Genomic DNA, 17,499 nt, shown 5'->3' on the forward strand with positions numbered 1-17,499 from the left:
CTTGATGACTATTTAAGTTGAGGTTATGGAGAAAGAAAGGTCTGGGAAAGCTTTCATTTATTTACAGGGACGCATTTGACCCTGACTTCTATATGTCGTATTCCTAATAGGCTGATTGAGAAGTCAAATTGTCTATCTGGACCAGGGAACAAGGACACCGAAGGAGACGGGAACGCTACAATAACTCTGTTTTGGGTCCAAGGTCCAGAATATATGGATCAGGGTTAGTGCAAATTAGACAGTGCCAAGAGTTTTGGGACCTCTTGAAATTTTAATCAGCTATTGGGCGCAATCAAACCCCCTCGCTGCGTCTGACTCAGTGACGAGACAAGGCCATTAAATCTCACGAGAGGCTTCTCACGGGATCTGCGACCCTCTGAACACTTTGAGATCTAATGAGATCTCACGCGAGGTCGTAATCTGGCACTGCCAGGGTGCCAGGTTGGCGGTACCAGGTTGGCAGGACCAGAGTCTGGGCCCACAGGTGCCCTGCACTTTGAGGTGGGGTGATGGGGGGGGGAGGGAGTGACCCCCACCCCCAAAGTGAAATGTTGGGGTGGTGGGTGGGTCCAGAGGTAGCAGTGGTATGTCTGGGGAGGGGGTGGGGAGGGTGGTGGTGGTGGTGGGGGGGGGGGGGGGGGGGGGGGGGGTTCGAAAGATCGGTGCGGCATTTAAAATTCATCAATGCAGGAAGCAAGACAGGTGCTGCCTTGGCGGGGAATTCCCAACTGAGGCCAGAAAAAAACCATAGTCCCGTTTGATAGTAGGGTTGTTCCCGTCGCTGCAGGTGCCGAGCAGGACCCTGCTATATGCGCCCAAAAGGGGACACACTTTTGCACATTATGCCGCACCCATTAAAAATAAATAAATAAATTTAGAGTACTGAATTAATTTTTTCCACTTAAGGGGTAATTTAGTGCGGCCAATCTACCTCGCCTACACATCTTTGGGTTGTGGGGTCAAAACCCACGCAAATGTGAGGAGAATGTGCAAACTCCACACGGACAATGACCCAGAGCCGGGATCGAACCTGGGACCTCGGTGCCGAGAGGCAGCAGGGCTAACCCTCTGCGTTACCTCGCTGCCCCCGTGCCTATTGTTTTCACTGATTTGGAACAATTCTTTTTGTTTGCAATCTTGTGGATGGAAAAAAAACCTCATTGTTGGTCTTGAGCCCCCAGTTCTTTTTGGCCTATTCTGGTTTTTTTTTTTTTTTTTTTTTGAAGCATTAATATCATGGGCATTTGGAAAGTCTGAATCTATTTCTGATTGTGTTTTGCCAGAGAATTGAACTAGTTGATCTCTTTTTTTTTTGTTGTATTTGGTCCAGACAAAAGCGATTTAACGTGAAAGATAAATGTGAACCAAAGGCTTCTGTAGCCGTGACAGCAAAGAATTTCATTTGGTGGCAAGCTCCCAAACGAAATTGAGCCAAAATTAAATATCTTCAATTGGTCAGTGTAATAATTCCAGGAGGTGTAGAGTGAAAGGCCAAGAAAGGCCTAACTGGTTAATTTTCGACTGGAAGTCAAGTCACTACCACTGCACACAAAACAAACGACCCAGTCCACGACTATCAGGAACTGCTGGTCTGGGTCTGGGAGCTACATTTGAAGGCCCCACCAACAGACCCTAGCTGGGCGGCCTCTGCCCACTCATCCCAGGAACTCAAATTCGATGAAGCCCATGGGGTCAGCAATCCCCCTTGGTCCTCAGTCAGGACTAAGGCCATTATAGTTATCCAAGGAGCTTGCAGGTCAGTTTTCCCAGGTGTGCAGAAGCTGGGGAGAGGGGAGTGATATTGGTGACTGGATCACTTAGCACATTTGCTGTGATAAATTGGAAATGGTTTCTGTGAAATTCGATGTGCTGCTCGTCGTGGGAAAGGTTAAGCCAGAACTAAAGAATTACCAGAAGCCAGACTATGAGCGCAGCGTGCAACAGGAGCTGAACTGTCAGGCAGTGGCAGATGTAACCTGTGATCCAGTTAGTTTCTCATCCTGGGTTTGCAGCATGGGGAGCCATGTTTGTCTCCATGGTGTGGAGTTGGGGTCCACTTTCCCCAGCTCACATGTGACATTATGGAATTAGCCCTATTAGGTGCACGAGACGTCAAAAATTAAACCACACTGCCCTACCACGATGGTGGGAGGACGTCGGAGAGTTGGTTTTTTTTTTAAGTGAGGAATGTGCCCCAATTTTCGTGTTTGTGCCTTTTGCCGTTGAGTGATAATGCGTAACAAAACTTGTGGTGCCTTGTCTTGTTGAGGTGGGATACTTCACGTAATTAAACTGGTTCCTGCAGTACACATGGGAGCTGAATTTGAATGTAAATACTGCTGGCCAGGTTTTGAGGGCTCAGGAAACCCATCAGGCTAAGGGAGGAGAGAACTGCCAGCTCCAGAAGGCAAGTGCTTTTCGTCGCACTCCTCTTGGAACTTGAGGAATGGTGTGTTTCCCCTGGCCCCTTGGTCTCCCTTGTGCTGATTGTAGCCTCTTTCTCTCCTCTCTGCCACAATGAGCACCCTTTGCCTCCTTCAAGTGCTAATCAACCTGTCCCACATGCTGTAGGCTGTCCCCGAAGGACTCCTGATGCTGGTTTAACCACTCGACAGTCAGCCATCTGTCTGCTGGGGAAGGAAGGAAAAGTAAAGAAAGATCATATTAAGGTGCTGCTGTTTAATTTCAGCATGACCCAGGGGCGGCACAGTGGCCCAGTGGTTAGCACTGCTGCCTCCTGGCGACGAGGACATGGGTTCAATCCCGGCCTGGGTCACTGTCGGTGTGGAGTCTGCACATTCTCCCCGTTCTGCGTGGGTTTCCTCCGGGTGCTCCGGTTTCCTCCCACAGTCCAAGGATGTGCAGGTTAGGTAGATTGACCATGCTAAACTGCCCCCAGTTTAGGTTACGGGGATAAGGTACACAATTGGGCCTAGGTGGGGTGCTCTTTCAGAGGGTCGGTTCTGACTCGATGGGTCGAATGGCCTCCTACACTGAAGGGATTCGATGATTAACTGGTCTTGCCCAGTTCCCAACACCACACTACGCACCAAATCCTCCCCAGAGGCCTGAAACTCAACAGAATAGAGACAGGTCACACTTGCCTTGTGCTCTTGCTGCCAAAGAACAGGATTGCTGGGCAGTGGAAAGAATTCAGAATAGAGTACGGATTATTTCAGACTCTACTTATCTGGTCTGGAAAGATATATTGAAGGACGACCAACCCAATCTCCTGGAAGATTGAAGAGAAGTTTCACTCAGATCTTCAGTCCGTTGAAGGGGTCAAATCACATCGGTGGCGGCCTTTCACAATTCCCAGATATATCACTGTCTCCACTATAACATCAGTCCTGGTTCCATATGTTCCCAGAATGTCTTCTTTCTCCCTTCCCTCTGACCCTGGCCCTTGCAAGGTCTAGTAGCATAGTGGTTATCTTATTGATTTGTTGTCACAAGATCAAATATCGCCATCACAGCTGGGGCATTTGAAAACTGGAGTAATAAGCAGGTATCAGCAATTGCGACCACTAATCTACTGGATTGTTGTAAAAACCCATCTGCTTCAGGGCGCTTCAGGAAGGGCAATCTGCCGTCCTCTACCAGTCTGGGCTATATCTGACTCTCGGCCCACAGCAGTGTGAGAACTGCCCTCTAAAATGGCCATACAGATGAATTCAAGAAGGCAACTCTCAGCAGCCCCTCCTTGAGGTTAATTAGGGTTGGGAAATAAATGCTGATCTTGCAAGTGATGCTCACATTCCATGAATGAATAAGAAGAAAGTTCAGCCAAATTTGACTTTGTGTCCTTCTGCAAAGGTGTCTCCATCTATTAATTATTTTATTTGCTCCTCGCTGTGGACTTTGCTCTCCGCTCCCCTCAAACCAGCCAGTGGTGGGCAGATGGGGAACTTGCCATGATCGTTTTGTTTGCCGTTTGATTTTCCACAGACTTTATTTTTATTTGATCTGCTGAGAGCCAACCAAACCACTAAGCACTAAGCTAAAAAAGCTTTTAATGCTTTTTATCCAGCATGGTGATTTTAAAAATGAACACCTTACTTTTGTGAAAAACCATTTTTGATCTTCCCGAGTCTTACCAATAATCATAATTTTCTTCAGAACTTCCTGCTTAAATAATGATTACTATGACTGAAGAGCTTCTCATCCTATGAAGCATTTCAAGGTACTTTTAATGAGTCAAGGCGCCATAATAATCCAAGTTTTCCAATGACTGATTTGATTGTTGCCTACATGTGAGACCCATCTGGAGAGGATAGAGTAAGAATTATTCTTACTCTGATTGCTCCTGTTAAACAGTTCAATAAATTGTGAGCAGTACAAGGGTAGCTACTCACTCGAAAGACTCCAGCAGGCAATAAGACACATCAACAGAAATGTTTAAGGACATGCATGATCAATGTTGCATGTCATGTTTTCTGACTGTGAAATCAGTTAGCTGATGATTTGTTCCTTTTTTTTGCAGAAAGATTGTCGCAGAATATGAAAAAACGATTGCACAGATGATCGGTAAGTCTCCTGTTCATCTGATTGAATTAGAACAGTCTTAAGCTGCTCCAACTACCTACCGTATTAATGTAATGAGAGTGGAGTAACACGGCATTCATTCAGAATTATAGAAATTTTAGAGTACCCACTTAAGGGGCAATTTAGTGTGGCCAATTCACCGACTCTGCGTCGTCAAGTCTTAATGGGAAGGAGCAAATACCAGTTACTGTCTTAATGGGAAGGAGCAAATACCAGTTAATGCCATGCCCCTCTCTGAAACATGTACTGGTCACAAAGTTGCTCCTTTAAATACTGCTTTGGGCAGGCAAAGAATGAGGAGCGCTGTTGTGATTATTTCAAGTCGTGGTTTCCGCAAGGTTTAAGGGTGAGATTCGGAACTTACATTGAGGTCATTTCAGTTTTCTGTGGCAATGCCGCCACGGACTCAGACTCGTGGGTAAATATCTCCACAAAGATTAAAACTTATTTCTTGGTGATTCCAAAGAAATCCTTGCGGCCTTTTAAGTACTTAAAATATTGATCGGGACAGATACATTCCCTCCCACAGACATATGATTTTACTGGTGATTTACAATCTGGAATCTGTTGTGCCTCTGACATGCATATTGGTTTTTATTGTTTATATTTGATTGACAGACAGAAATGGTTGCTTTGACTCAACTTGGACACAAATTGTAAAGAGTGCTTAAATTAAGTGTCCCAGCGCCCATGTTGTACAATGGACCCTTTCTGGCAATTCAAGCTCACGGTAGCATGGTGGTTAGCATCAATGCTTCACAGCTCCAGGGTCCCAGGTTCGATTCCCGGCTGGGTCACTGTCTGTGTGGAGTCTGCACGTCCTCCCCGTGTGTGCGTGGGTTTCCTCCGGGTGCTCCGGTTTCCTCCCACAGTCCAAAGATGTGCAGGTTAGGTGGATTGGCCATGCTAAATTGCCCGTAGTGTAAGGTTAATGGGGGGATTGTTGGGATACGGGTTACGTGGGTTTAAGTAGGGTGATCATTGCTCGGCACAACATCGAGGGCCGAAGGGCCTGTTCTGTGCTGTACTGTTCTATGCTCTATGCTCTATCTGTGCTTCAATGGGCAGGTGTTAAACTGAGACATACATCATCAGACATCAAGTGCCGGTGGTCAGAAAAAGGCATACCTAACAAATAGTTTTTGAACTAACATCCAAACGAAGTACAAGTTACAATTATATTTTTGGAGCTTTCTTTTGTTTTAAATATCACTGAAAGTCATCCCTGTTGACCTTTACTCAATTAGACCAATCGTGCACACAACCTCTGGAAACCTGCCCATTGCTGTACGTAACTCTGGTACCCATTTGAGGTGGAAAAGAAATATTGAGTAACTCTCCTTCCCCAACGTACCCAGTTGACTGACAAGTTCTATTGTAGACAAATTCCATTCACATGCACTTACCTGTTCATTGCACACAAAAGTGATATGTTCAAGCCTTGTCCTTTTTCTTGAATTACCTGGGAGTTGGGGAACCCTATTATTTCTCCATGGTAACAGCTTGGCCAATCAGAGTTGACTTGCCAACGGACCAGCAGCTTTCTTCTGCAGCCATTAATTCTTGTGACAGTTTGAAGTTTGAAATTTGACGTTCTTATATTTGTCCTGTTGAGTGCAAGATGAAAAACTTTGGCAACATGTCTCTCTTTTCAGCAATATTCTGCCCAGTTTGTTAGACACGGATTGCTAGGAAAACTAAACTAAATGCCAGTGAATTTAAAGGAGTAATTACTTGTGTTGACATGTGGTGCGGAACAGGTGGCATTGGAGTGGCCGCCTCTTCCACACAGCACAAATCAACGAATCAAAGCATCAAGCAATGGAACCAAATATCAGCTGCTTCATATAATGGCCAGCTGATCAGACAGCACCCATTTTGCACCATCAGACAAATCTCTTGCCCCATGTGTTTACCCCGTGTATGAGTTAATCAGTTTGACCATTCATCTGTTTGCGTTCCAATAGAAGATGAGCAAAAGAACAAAATGGCTTCTCAGACATCCATCCAACAGCTGATTACAGAGAAGGACCAGGCTCTGGCAGATCTTAATTCAGTGGAGAGATCCTTATCAGATCTCTTCAGGAGATATGAGAACATGAAAGGCGTACTGGAAGGATTCAAAAAGGTGCGTGTCACATTTGTCTCAAGTCGTGAGTTTAAAATATTCAGAAAACTCCCAGTGGGAATATTACAAACAGCAGTTCGCTTCTGCCCCCATGCATGGAAAGAAAAATGATTTACTCTTGTTTCCTGTCTGATGCTTGAAGAACGAAGAAGTATTGAAGAAATGTGCCCAGGATTATTTGGCCAGGGTCAAACAAGAGGAGCAAAGATACCAAGCGCTCAAACTTCACGCTGAAGAAAAACTAGACAAGTGAGTACATGATATAATATTAACATTGTTAGTGCTGCAGAATACACAATGATCAAAGATCCCCATGGTTAACTCAAAGATATTATTGTCGGGCTGGCGAGCCGTGCTTTGAAACGACTCCTATTTATATACCACCCTTACAGAAACATTCCCAAGTGCTTCACAAAGGCAAAAAACAAAGAAAAGAAATATACATGGGGGCGACTAAAATGTTGGTCAAGAAATTGTGTGCAAGAAGCATCATAAAAGCAGAATGGGATGGAGAAGCAGAATTCCAGAGCATGGGGCTGAGACATCCAACTGCACAGCCATTGATAATAGGTTAAAAGGAAAGGCAGCAACCAAGAGCCCACTATGCATCTGAATGGTTGTAGGTCCAGCAAGAACAAATATGATGGGCTTTGTTTGGGATGGGATAGGCAGCAGAGGTCCCCAGCAGCCAAACCTAATGCAAGCTAGAGTATGGGAGGCCAGCCAGAAGTGGAATAGTGTTGAGATGTCAAGAACATGGATATATGGCAGATCAGTTGAGGTACGAGCGGAGTTGGGCAGCTTATTCACAAGTATGCTTGCAAAACCCAAGTCTATCTCGCCTCTCCAAATCTCCAGATTACTGATCCAACATCCAATGCTAAATGAACAAATATTTAATCCAACAAAATATTGGAAGACTGAAGCCATTTCCTTTGGTCCCAAGTGACCAACTCCCCAGCAAGTGTCTGAGACTGAACCAAAATTTGGCCCTGAACGAAGGTTCTGACATTTCTGGGCCAGCACCAAAATCGCCTATTTTGAACCCTGTAATGTTAGCTGACCGACACTGCCTCAACCCATGATCTGCTCTGAAGTCTTTATCTATGCCTTTGGTTACCTTTAGACTTGATTATTCCAATGCACCATTGGCTGATCTCCAGTCTTGGCACCCTTCGTAAACTTCAGGTAATCCAAAATTCTGCCTGTATCTTAACTCCACCAAGGCCCACTCAGGTCATTGTTCGCTGACCTGCACTGGCTCCATCAAGCAACACCTCCATTTTAAAATGCTCCCATGTTTTCAACTCACTCCGTGGCCTTGTGCTCCTTCCTATCTTTGCAATCTCCTTCATTCCGATCTGCACCTCACCAATTCTGCCGCCTGTATCCCGATTTTTAATCTGTGACTTCAGCTGCCGACCCTCTATCTCTCTATTTCCTTCTTGTTTTCGTAGGCACTCCTTTAAACCATTTGACCAAGCTCTTGGTCATCTACAGTGATGCGGTTCAATGTCATATCTTATTTCAAAACATTTTTGTGATGCACTCTGCTATGTTCAGGGCACCATAAAAATGGAAGTTGCTGCTTTTGTTGCTCCAAGACAATTAAAATTGGCAGAGGAGACTGAGACCTATTGGAACTTGTTACAGTCCAGCCATCCCTGCCGATGGATATTTAAACTAGCTGTGTGCTCATAACTAGATTATTAATTGCACCTCTGGTTCTTAAAAGCTGCTTTGTCTTTCAAACCAAGAATCTTTTAAAACACCTTCAACAGTCAAACACACTCTAACCTAGACTTTTGACCATTACTTCACCTATACAATACAATATAGCTGAATTTCCTACATCCATCGCGAGATGCAGCAGAGTTTTAGATAACTACACCTTTACGGAGCAGTGCAAAGAAACAGTCAGAAATTGCCCTGACAATAATTGAGACCACAAGAACAAGATGCCACACAGGATGGCCTGGTTATGGGTTTGGTTGTAAATGTGGGTAAGAGAGTTTATCTGGATGGAGAAGTTGACAAAGAACAGAGGGTTGGGGGGTTGGGGTGAGGTGGAGGAGGAGAAGGGGGAGCTGAGATCAGGCTGGAAAGACTAATGATGAAGAGTACCTCGGGTCGGAGGCTGAGGCAGATATGTCAAATAAGAAGCATTCCTCTCATTTCTGAGATTTGGAAATTAATCCAACCCGACCTCGTGGATGAGTTGCTGCAAAGGTCGAAGAGAAATTACTGGTGAATAGTCGCAATGCAGCTACAAGTAAGTCAAAGCCCACAACGAATAACAGCCCTCGACCTTGTGCTAAATTAGCAGTCGCACTCAAGGGACCAAAACGGTTCCAACAATGCTCCACCCAGTACTGAATAACTCTCCAGTGGGTTTCAGCCTTTTTTGATAGTTGCTGTGTGCTTTTTCTCAGTCACCCAAGGCTGGAATTGAACCCGGACCCTTGGTGCTGTGAGGCATCACTGCTAACCATTGTGGCAACATGCTGACCACATCTTTCACCAAATAAATCCTTTCCTGATGCTCTTCATCAGGGAAGCTCTGATCTAAAAAAGGTGACATGAGAGGGTATAGAGCTGGCATTCTCAAACTTTTCAAAATCCCACATACTCCTTGGAACACCAAATACTTTTTCTCTCAGAAACTTACTTTCACCATTAAACTCACACATGTCGATATTTATTGTTACTTCTATTTTTACTTCATATGAAACTTGTTGCTGATCAGTGGTTCTGTTATTTCCTTCTTCCACATGCAAATGTAGGGAGTAAATTAGAAATTGGTAATTATCATGATCGAGTGGAAAGGCCCGAGCTCCCCATTTTGTTTCAGCCAGGCTTGTAAGTGGCTCTACCCAGAACTTTGACATGTCTATAAAAGCATTAATAACCATTTTATACCTTGGTCAGGCCAGAGTATCAAAATTCCCAAATGTGTACTTTTCATTGCTGACTACCAGTGGTCAAACGGGAACCTGCAGGTGCCCAAAGGGAAGATACAGTAGCCAGCTTTGCAGGAGGAAAATTAATGCAGTTTGCACTGTGGTGTGTTTGGTCCTTTTATACTTATCAAAGAAATCCACCAAACACTTTGACTTGTCCAAACCAGAATCTTTTATTGAGTCTTGTACGGTAAGATAGCAATCTGATACCGAGCGCAGAGTCTGCAAACTACTCCTCTGGAACTTGTGCCTCGCATGGACCATTCACATGTATGACTTATTACCCCCTCAATCTTATTCTGAAGATGGCCGGATGTGTCTGCCCTTATAGCGGAGTCGCAAATCACATGACCTTGGTCTGGAGACCACATGGTGTGGCTGTACCGCCATCTGCTGGGTGGAGGTCGGACACCAGCCATCTACGATACAGCCCATAAGTAAATCATAGAATTTACAGTGCAGAAGGAGGCCATTCGGCCCATCGAGTCTGCACCGGCTCTTGGAAAGAGCACCCTACCCAAGGTCAACACCTCCACCTTATCCCCATAACCCAGTAACCCCACCCAACACTAAGGGCAATTTTGGACACTAAGGGCAATTTATCATGGCCAATCCACCCAACCTGCACATCTTTGGACTGTGGGAGGAAACCGGAGCACCCGGAGGAAACCCACGTACACACGGGGAGGATGTGCAGACAGCACAGACAGTGACCCAAGCCGGAATCGAACCTGGGACCCTGGAGCTGTGAAGCAATTGTGCTATCCACAATGCTACCGTGGCCACCACACACACACTGCAGTTATTTTCAAAGCAATATTTTCATATTTATTCCACCTGCTTTCTAAAATGGTGATTTAATTGAAATCCAGCCTTAAAAACAACAGAAGTTGAAAATAGTACAAGAGCAGAGATCTCGCTCGTGTTACGATCACCATAACATTGGTTTTCTTCCGATCAAAGTTCGTAATTTACAGAAGCTTCACAAAATCCTCACATGTACCATTAGGTACTTGATCAGACAGGTTAAGTCTTACATTTTTAAGTTTTAACCCTTTTTCTAAAAGCCTCATGTTGCCCACTCTGGACTCCCTTGGTGTTTCTGCATGTTTAATTCTCAGCAACAGGGCAGGGTCAGCATTTGTCCAGTACTTTTGCATCTGTATCGTCATATCAGATGCAGCAGTGTTGTGCTGTCCTCTTATCAACCTCGATCGGGGGAAGGGGTTCCAACTGTTTGTGCCAGCGCACGTTGCAGTTGCTTTGCGCAGGTTGACCACTGTCGTAGTTTGAAGTAGTCTGATTGGGTTTGCACTCTTCATCTTCCATCCTCATTAATTGGACTGAGTTGCTTTCCCAGAGCTTTGTCTGCCCACTGTAAATAAGGACATTGCTGTCCGTCAGTAAGGGTTATAACAGCTAACCGCTTATTTGTTGGTGGACTTGTTAAAATCTTCTCCCAGACCCCTGAGTGATGGGAATAAATGGCCTAAATACACAAGTTCATAATTGTGAGGCCTGACTGTAGAGAGCTTCCTTTCATCCATCTTCTAATGCTGTTGTGTAACCCAAGTCATGCTGGCAGTAGACGTAGTCCATTCAGTAACTCTCGTAACCAATTGCAGGGCCAACGAAGAGATCGCTCAAGTGCGTGCCAAGGCGAATGCAGAAGGAGCAGCCCTGCAAGCCACCTTACGGAAGGAGCAAATGAAAGTGGATTCCATGGAAAGGACAATTCAGCAGAAGGTAAAGTCATAGAATTTAAAGTGCAGGAGGAGGCCATACGGCCCATCGAGTCTGCACCGGCCATTGGAAAGAGCAACCCACCTAAGCCCACACCTCCACCCTATCCCCGTAACCCCACCCAACCTTTGTGAACACTAAGGGCAATTTAGCTTCATCAATCCACCTAACCTGCCCATCTTTGGACTGTGGGAGGAAACTGGAGCACCCGGAGGAAACCCAGGCAGACACTGGGAGAATGTGCAGACTCTGCACAGAGTGACCCAAAGTAAATGGGGTTTGGAGGTCAGGGTGCCAAGGGCAATATATTAGAGCGGGAGGACAGCATTGGTATCACTCGCTCTGCCTATGCATGATGTCAGCATTCAGAGGTCTCTAGCAAGGGAAGTAAAATCAAACAGAAATCGCTACAGCTGCTGTCCTCTCAGTGGTCATGCTCAGAGCTGTAATGCGAGTGTTTGTGCTGCAGGGAAATTATAAGGCAAGGAGGAAGATGAAAATTAATTTTCTTCCAATGCCTCCTGAAAGCTGTGGGTAGTGACCGTTTTCAGGTACAGAGCCGAATTGGCATAGGTTAATCAATGTTTTGGGGATCTTCACCCCAGGATGCCATCACAGCTGATTCTGTTCTCACCAACCTCCAGCTGCGATTGGTAAGTTTTTCCCTCCGGCATTCTGGAGTGACGAGGCCGGATAATTTTTCTCCCGACTGGTTAATTGCATGAACCAAGGTTGCGACAGGGAATTTCCTGGTGCTCCTGACATTATGCTACTTTACAGGGTCTGTTTAGCCAAGCAATTTACTTTCCAATTGGGCATTAGTGGTAAAATTTCCCCTCGATATGCAAAACCTAAAGTGTCAACCATGATCCAGCTTCAAACCGGTTGCCAATGTAATTTCTTTCCTCACTCACAGAACCAGGAGATTGAAGAACTGACCAAGATTTGTGACGAGTTGATTGCCAAACTAGGGAAAACCGAGTGAAGCCGGCAACCCCGACGCTGGACACCGCACGACAAAGCTTTCTGCAGACCTTCGTTCCTAAAGCACGCTGCCTTACTTAGAAATAATATCCAACTACAATGCATCAGGTCCCCGGAAGTGGCCACACCCAGTAGTCTGCAAAGTACATGTGGATCTGTCTTCATGCACTGTTTACTGCACAAACTGAAGGGGTTGCCAAAACATTCCCAAGGCCGTAGGCGCACAGTTTCTCTGACATGTAATTTGCTTTGCCAGCACACCAACTTCATCTTTGTTGTCACCCAATCATATTTGCATCTTCAACTAAATATATATACTGCTTTAAGGTGCCATCCAGTACAATTGGTGTGTAATTATGAAACCAGCCTTTTACCGTCAGTTACATGTTCTTCAACTGACGATAAACCTAGAGACTAAGTTCTGACCTTCGATATGACTTATTTGGTGAATTGGTGCCACAATTGACAAGAATCACTGCTTTGAAGTGAATACTTACACAGCCCGTGCTGTGTTGTTCTTGACTGTAGCATATCTCTACAGGTCAGTTCAAAGGGGTCCACCAAACCCTGTGAGTTACTTGTGTCTTCCGACCCAATTGTTGCCATGACATTTGGACAATCCACTGGCTTTCCATGGGGGGGGCACCAAACAGTGCCATTGAAGATGCCAATGATGTTTTTTTTTCTTTAAAGCAGAATTGATAATACATTTTGTGAAAATCCTATTTTAAAAGTACTGGCAGTAACTTCTGTTTCTCACCATAGTGAGGGTGCATGCGCATTCAATGTTGGAACCCAGGAGAGCATTCATCCCAAGACCACTTGGAGTTTGGTGGCTCACTCAGTCGAGCATGACCAAAACCCCAGAACTTGTGGACTATTTGTTTGGGCTGCGAGGTAAGCTTATCCTCTGAATGGATTCAACTGACAGAAATCCTTGCAAGTTTCCCGTCTCCAGTCCTGCTGACTGTTGCCTGCCGAGACCCAAGTTGTAGCAGATCAGTGTTTCTGAGCTGCGCAGTTCGGGGCCTGAAGCCGGCGGATGTTGTACAAAGTCAGATCCGCAGATCAGATAATGGATCACACATCGTCTTCAGCATAGCTGTTAGGTGAACAATAAGGTGGTATGCAGGCGTGCACCCCTAAGAATCTCATTTCAGAGTTTAAGTGAAGGAGCTCATTTTTCTCAGGATACTCACCATTTTGATACTATGGGGTTTTGGGGGCCTGAGTTTGAGGTGTGAGATGTTGGCACACAGTGCAGTTATTCACTGACCTTCCACTTTCCTCACACCATACAACACAATACACAAATATATTCATATTTCCACAAGTTCCATACGGTTTATAATATAATGGGATTATGAATGAAATCTCTGTACACTGTACAATATATGTTTAATATTAATATAAAGATGTTCTAAACCCAGAAACTGACTGATAAAAGTGCATATACTCAAATTCATGGTCTAGAGTCTTGTGTTTCCTGCCACCACTCCCACACTAACATCTTCCCCATCCTGACTCTTCTCGCAGCATAAATCAGTGCAGCGAGATACTGGCTGCTCGCCCCTCGAGACCGAACTCTGCAATTCTGAACTTTTGTTCTGCCTGCATCAATAACTTTCTGATATCGTGATTAGTGCCAGTGGAAATAGTGATTCACGTACAAGTCCTTTTACTGTGTCATTTCCACTTGTGACTTGCCTGAATAACTTGAACCAGCTCTGGTGTTCCTTTGTAATTTGTCTTTTATTTTTTTGCCTTGGCCATGTTTAACAGCTTTTCACTTTGGAAAAACCCTTCACCTGCATAATTTTTTATATACAGATATATTTGTCTTTTTATATGTTATGGTTCAAAAAGATTTTTAAAGTTGTAACTACAAAAAAGGAAATATATTATAAAATTTTAATTCCCTGTACTAATATATTTTTTCCATTGTCATTGCCTGAATAAAAATGGTGAGTTTTCACTTGCATCGGCTCTATGCTCTACCTTCCTCCTTTTTCACTATTAAAGTAATGTTAAAGGAATGAGATGCTTTAGGTGCCTGACAATGCAAATTCCTACCACTGAAGTGGTCACTCATGACGTCTTGATATTATTTGTTGCCATACAAGTGTAGACCTTCGATATGACTTATTTGGTGTCTTGGTGCCACAATTGACAAGAATCACTGCTTTGAAGTGAATACTTACACAGCCCGTGCTGTGTTGTTCTTGACTGCAGCATATCTCTACAGGTCAGTTCAAAGGGGTCCACCAAACCCTGTGAGTTACTTGTGTCTTCCGACCCAATTGTTGCCATGACATTTGGACAATCCACTGGCTTTCCATGGGGGGCACCAAACAGTGCCATTGAAGATGCCAATGATGTTTTTTTTTCTTTAAAGCAGAATTGATAATACATTTTGTGAAAATCCTATTTAAAAAGTACTGGCAGTAACTTCTGTTTCTCACCATAGTGAGGGTGCATGCGCATTCAATGTTGGAACCCAGGAGAGCATTCATCCCAAGACCACTTGGAGTTTGGTGGCTCACTCAGTCGAGCATGACCAAAACCCCAGAACTTGTGGACTATTTGTTTGGGCTGCGAATGGATTCAACTGACAGAAATCCTTGCAAGTTTCCCGTCTCCAGTCCTGCTGACTGTTGCCTGCCGAGACCCAAGTTGCAGCAGATCAGTGTTATACAAAGTCAGATCCGCAGATCAGATAATGGATCACACATCGTCTTCAGCATAGCTGTTAGGTGAACAATAAGGTGGTATGCAGGCGTGCACCCCTAAGAATCTCATTTCAGAGTTTAAGTGAAGGAGCTCATTTTTCTCAGGATACTCACCATTTTGATACTATGGGGTTTTGGGGGCCTGAGTTTGAGGTGTGAGATGTTGGCACACAGTGCAGTTATTCACTGACCTTCCACTTTCCTCATACCATACAACACAATACACAAATATATTCATATTTCCACAAGTTCCATACTGTTTATAATATAATGGGATTATGAATGAAATCTCTGTACACTGTACAATATATGTTTAATATTAATATAAAGATGTTCTAAACCCAGAAACTGACTGATAAAAGTGCATATACTCAAATTCATGGTCTAGAGTCTTGTGTTTCCTGCCACCACTCCCACACTAACATCTTCCCCATCCTGACTCTTCTCGCAGCATAATCAGTGCAGCGAGATACTGGCTGCTCGCCCCTCGAGACCGAACTCTGCAATTCTGAACTTTTGTTCTGCCTGCATCAATAACTTTCTGATATCGTGATTAGTGCCAGTGGAAATAGTGATTCACGTACAAGTCCTTTTACTGTGTCGTTTCCACTTGTGACTTGCCTGAATAACTTGAACCAGCTCTGGTGTTCCTTTGTAATTTGTCTTTTTTTTTTTGCCTTGGCCATGTTTAACAGCTTTTCACTTTGGGAAAAACCCTTCACCTGCATAATTTTTTATATACAGATATATTTGTCTTTTTATATGTTATGGTTCAAAAAGATTTTTAAAGTTGTAACTACAAAAAAGGAAATATATTATAAAATTTTAATTCCCTGTACTAATATATTTTTTCCATTGTCATTGCCTGAATAAAAATGGTGAGTTTTCACTTGCATCGGCTCTATGCTCTACCTTCCTCCTTTTTCACTATTAAAGTAATGTTAAAGGAATGAGATGCTTTAGGTGCCTGACAATGCAAATTCCTACCACTGAAGTGGTCACTCATGACGTCTTGATATTATTTGTTGCCATACAAGTGTAGACCTTCGATATGACTTATTTGGTGTCTTGGTGCCACAATTGACAAGAATCACTGCTTTGAAGTGAATACTTACACAGCCCGTGCTTGTTGTTCTTGACTGCAGCATATCTCTACAGGTCAGTTCAAAGGGGTCCACCAAACCCTGTGAGTTACTTGTGTCTTCCGACCCAATTGTTGCCATGATATTTGGACAATCCACTGGCTTTCCATGGGGGGCACCAAACAGTGCCATTGAAGATGCCAATGATGTTTTTTTTTCTTTAAAGCAGAATTGATGATACATTTTGTGAAAATCCTATTTTAAAAGTACTGGCAGTAACTTCTGTTTCTCACCATAGTGAGGGTGCATGCGCATTCAATGTTGGAACCCAGGAGAGCATTCATCCCAAGACCACTTGGAGTTTGGTGGCTCACTCAGTCGAGCATGACCAAAACCCCAGAACTTGTGGACTATTTGTTTGGGCTGCGAATGGATTCAACTGACAGAAATCCTTGCAAGTTTCCCGTCTCCAGTCCTGCTGACTGTTGCCTGCCGAGACCCAAGTTGCAGCAGATCAGTGTTATACAAAGTCAGATCCGCAGATCAGATAATGGATCACACATCGTCTTCAGCATAGCTGTTAGGTGAACAATAAGGTGGTATGCAGGCGTGCACCCCTAAGAATCTCATTTCAGAGTTTAAGTGAAGGAGCTAATTTTTCTCAGGATACTCACCATTTTGATACTATGGGGTTTTGGGGGCCTGAGTTTGAGGTGTGAGATGTTGGCACACAGTGCAGTTATTCACTGACCTTCCACTTTCCTCACACCATACAACACAATACACAAATATATTCATATTTCCACAAGTTCCATACTGTTTATAATATAATGGGATTATGAATGAAATCTCTGTGCACTGTACAATATATGTTTAATATTAATATAAAGATGTTCTAAACCCAGAAACTGACTGATAAAAGTGCATATACTCAAATTCATGGTCTAGAGTCTTGTGTTTCCTGCCACCACTCCCACACTAACATCTTCCCCATCCTGACTCTTCTCGCAGCATAAATCAGTGCAGCGAGATACTGGCTGCTCGCCCCTCGAGACCGAACTCTGCAATTCTGAACTTTTGTTCTGCCTGCATCAATAACTTTCTGATATCGTGATTAGTGCCAGTGGAAATAGTGATTCACGTACAAGTCCTTTTACTGTGTCGTTTCCACTTGTGACTTGCCTGAATAACTTGAACCAGCTCTGGTGTTCCTTTGTAATTTGTCTTTTATTTTTTTGCCTTGGCCATGTTTAACAGCTTTTCACTTTGGAAAAACCCTTCACCTGCATAATTTTTTATATACAGATATATTTGTCTTTTTATATGTT

General features: G+C 44.0%; 1 protein-coding gene across 8 annotated transcripts in view; it reads left to right on the top strand.

The window, feature by feature from the left end:
- Window positions 1-17,107, top strand: part of tacc1 (transforming, acidic coiled-coil containing protein 1) — a 193,038-nt gene extending 175,931 nt beyond the window's left edge. For all 8 annotated transcript variants that reach the window (XM_038785139.1, XM_038785133.1, XM_038785132.1 and 5 more), the window contains 5 exons: window positions 4,484-4,527; window positions 6,513-6,673; window positions 6,816-6,922; window positions 11,259-11,379; window positions 12,293-17,107. In XM_038785139.1, coding sequence (XP_038641067.1) covers window positions 4,484-4,527; window positions 6,513-6,673; window positions 6,816-6,922; window positions 11,259-11,379; window positions 12,293-12,361 — 502 coding nt within the window. In that variant the 3' untranslated portion in view covers window positions 12,362-17,107. The remainder of the gene's footprint in view (window positions 1-4,483; window positions 4,528-6,512; window positions 6,674-6,815; window positions 6,923-11,258; window positions 11,380-12,292) is intronic.
- The last annotated feature ends 392 nt before the right edge of the window (window positions 17,108-17,499 follow it).

The sequence above is a fragment of the Scyliorhinus canicula genome, chromosome 26 (assembly GCF_902713615.1).
Source record: "Scyliorhinus canicula chromosome 26, sScyCan1.1, whole genome shotgun sequence".
Classification (NCBI taxonomy): domain Eukaryota; kingdom Metazoa; phylum Chordata; class Chondrichthyes; order Carcharhiniformes; family Scyliorhinidae; genus Scyliorhinus; species Scyliorhinus canicula.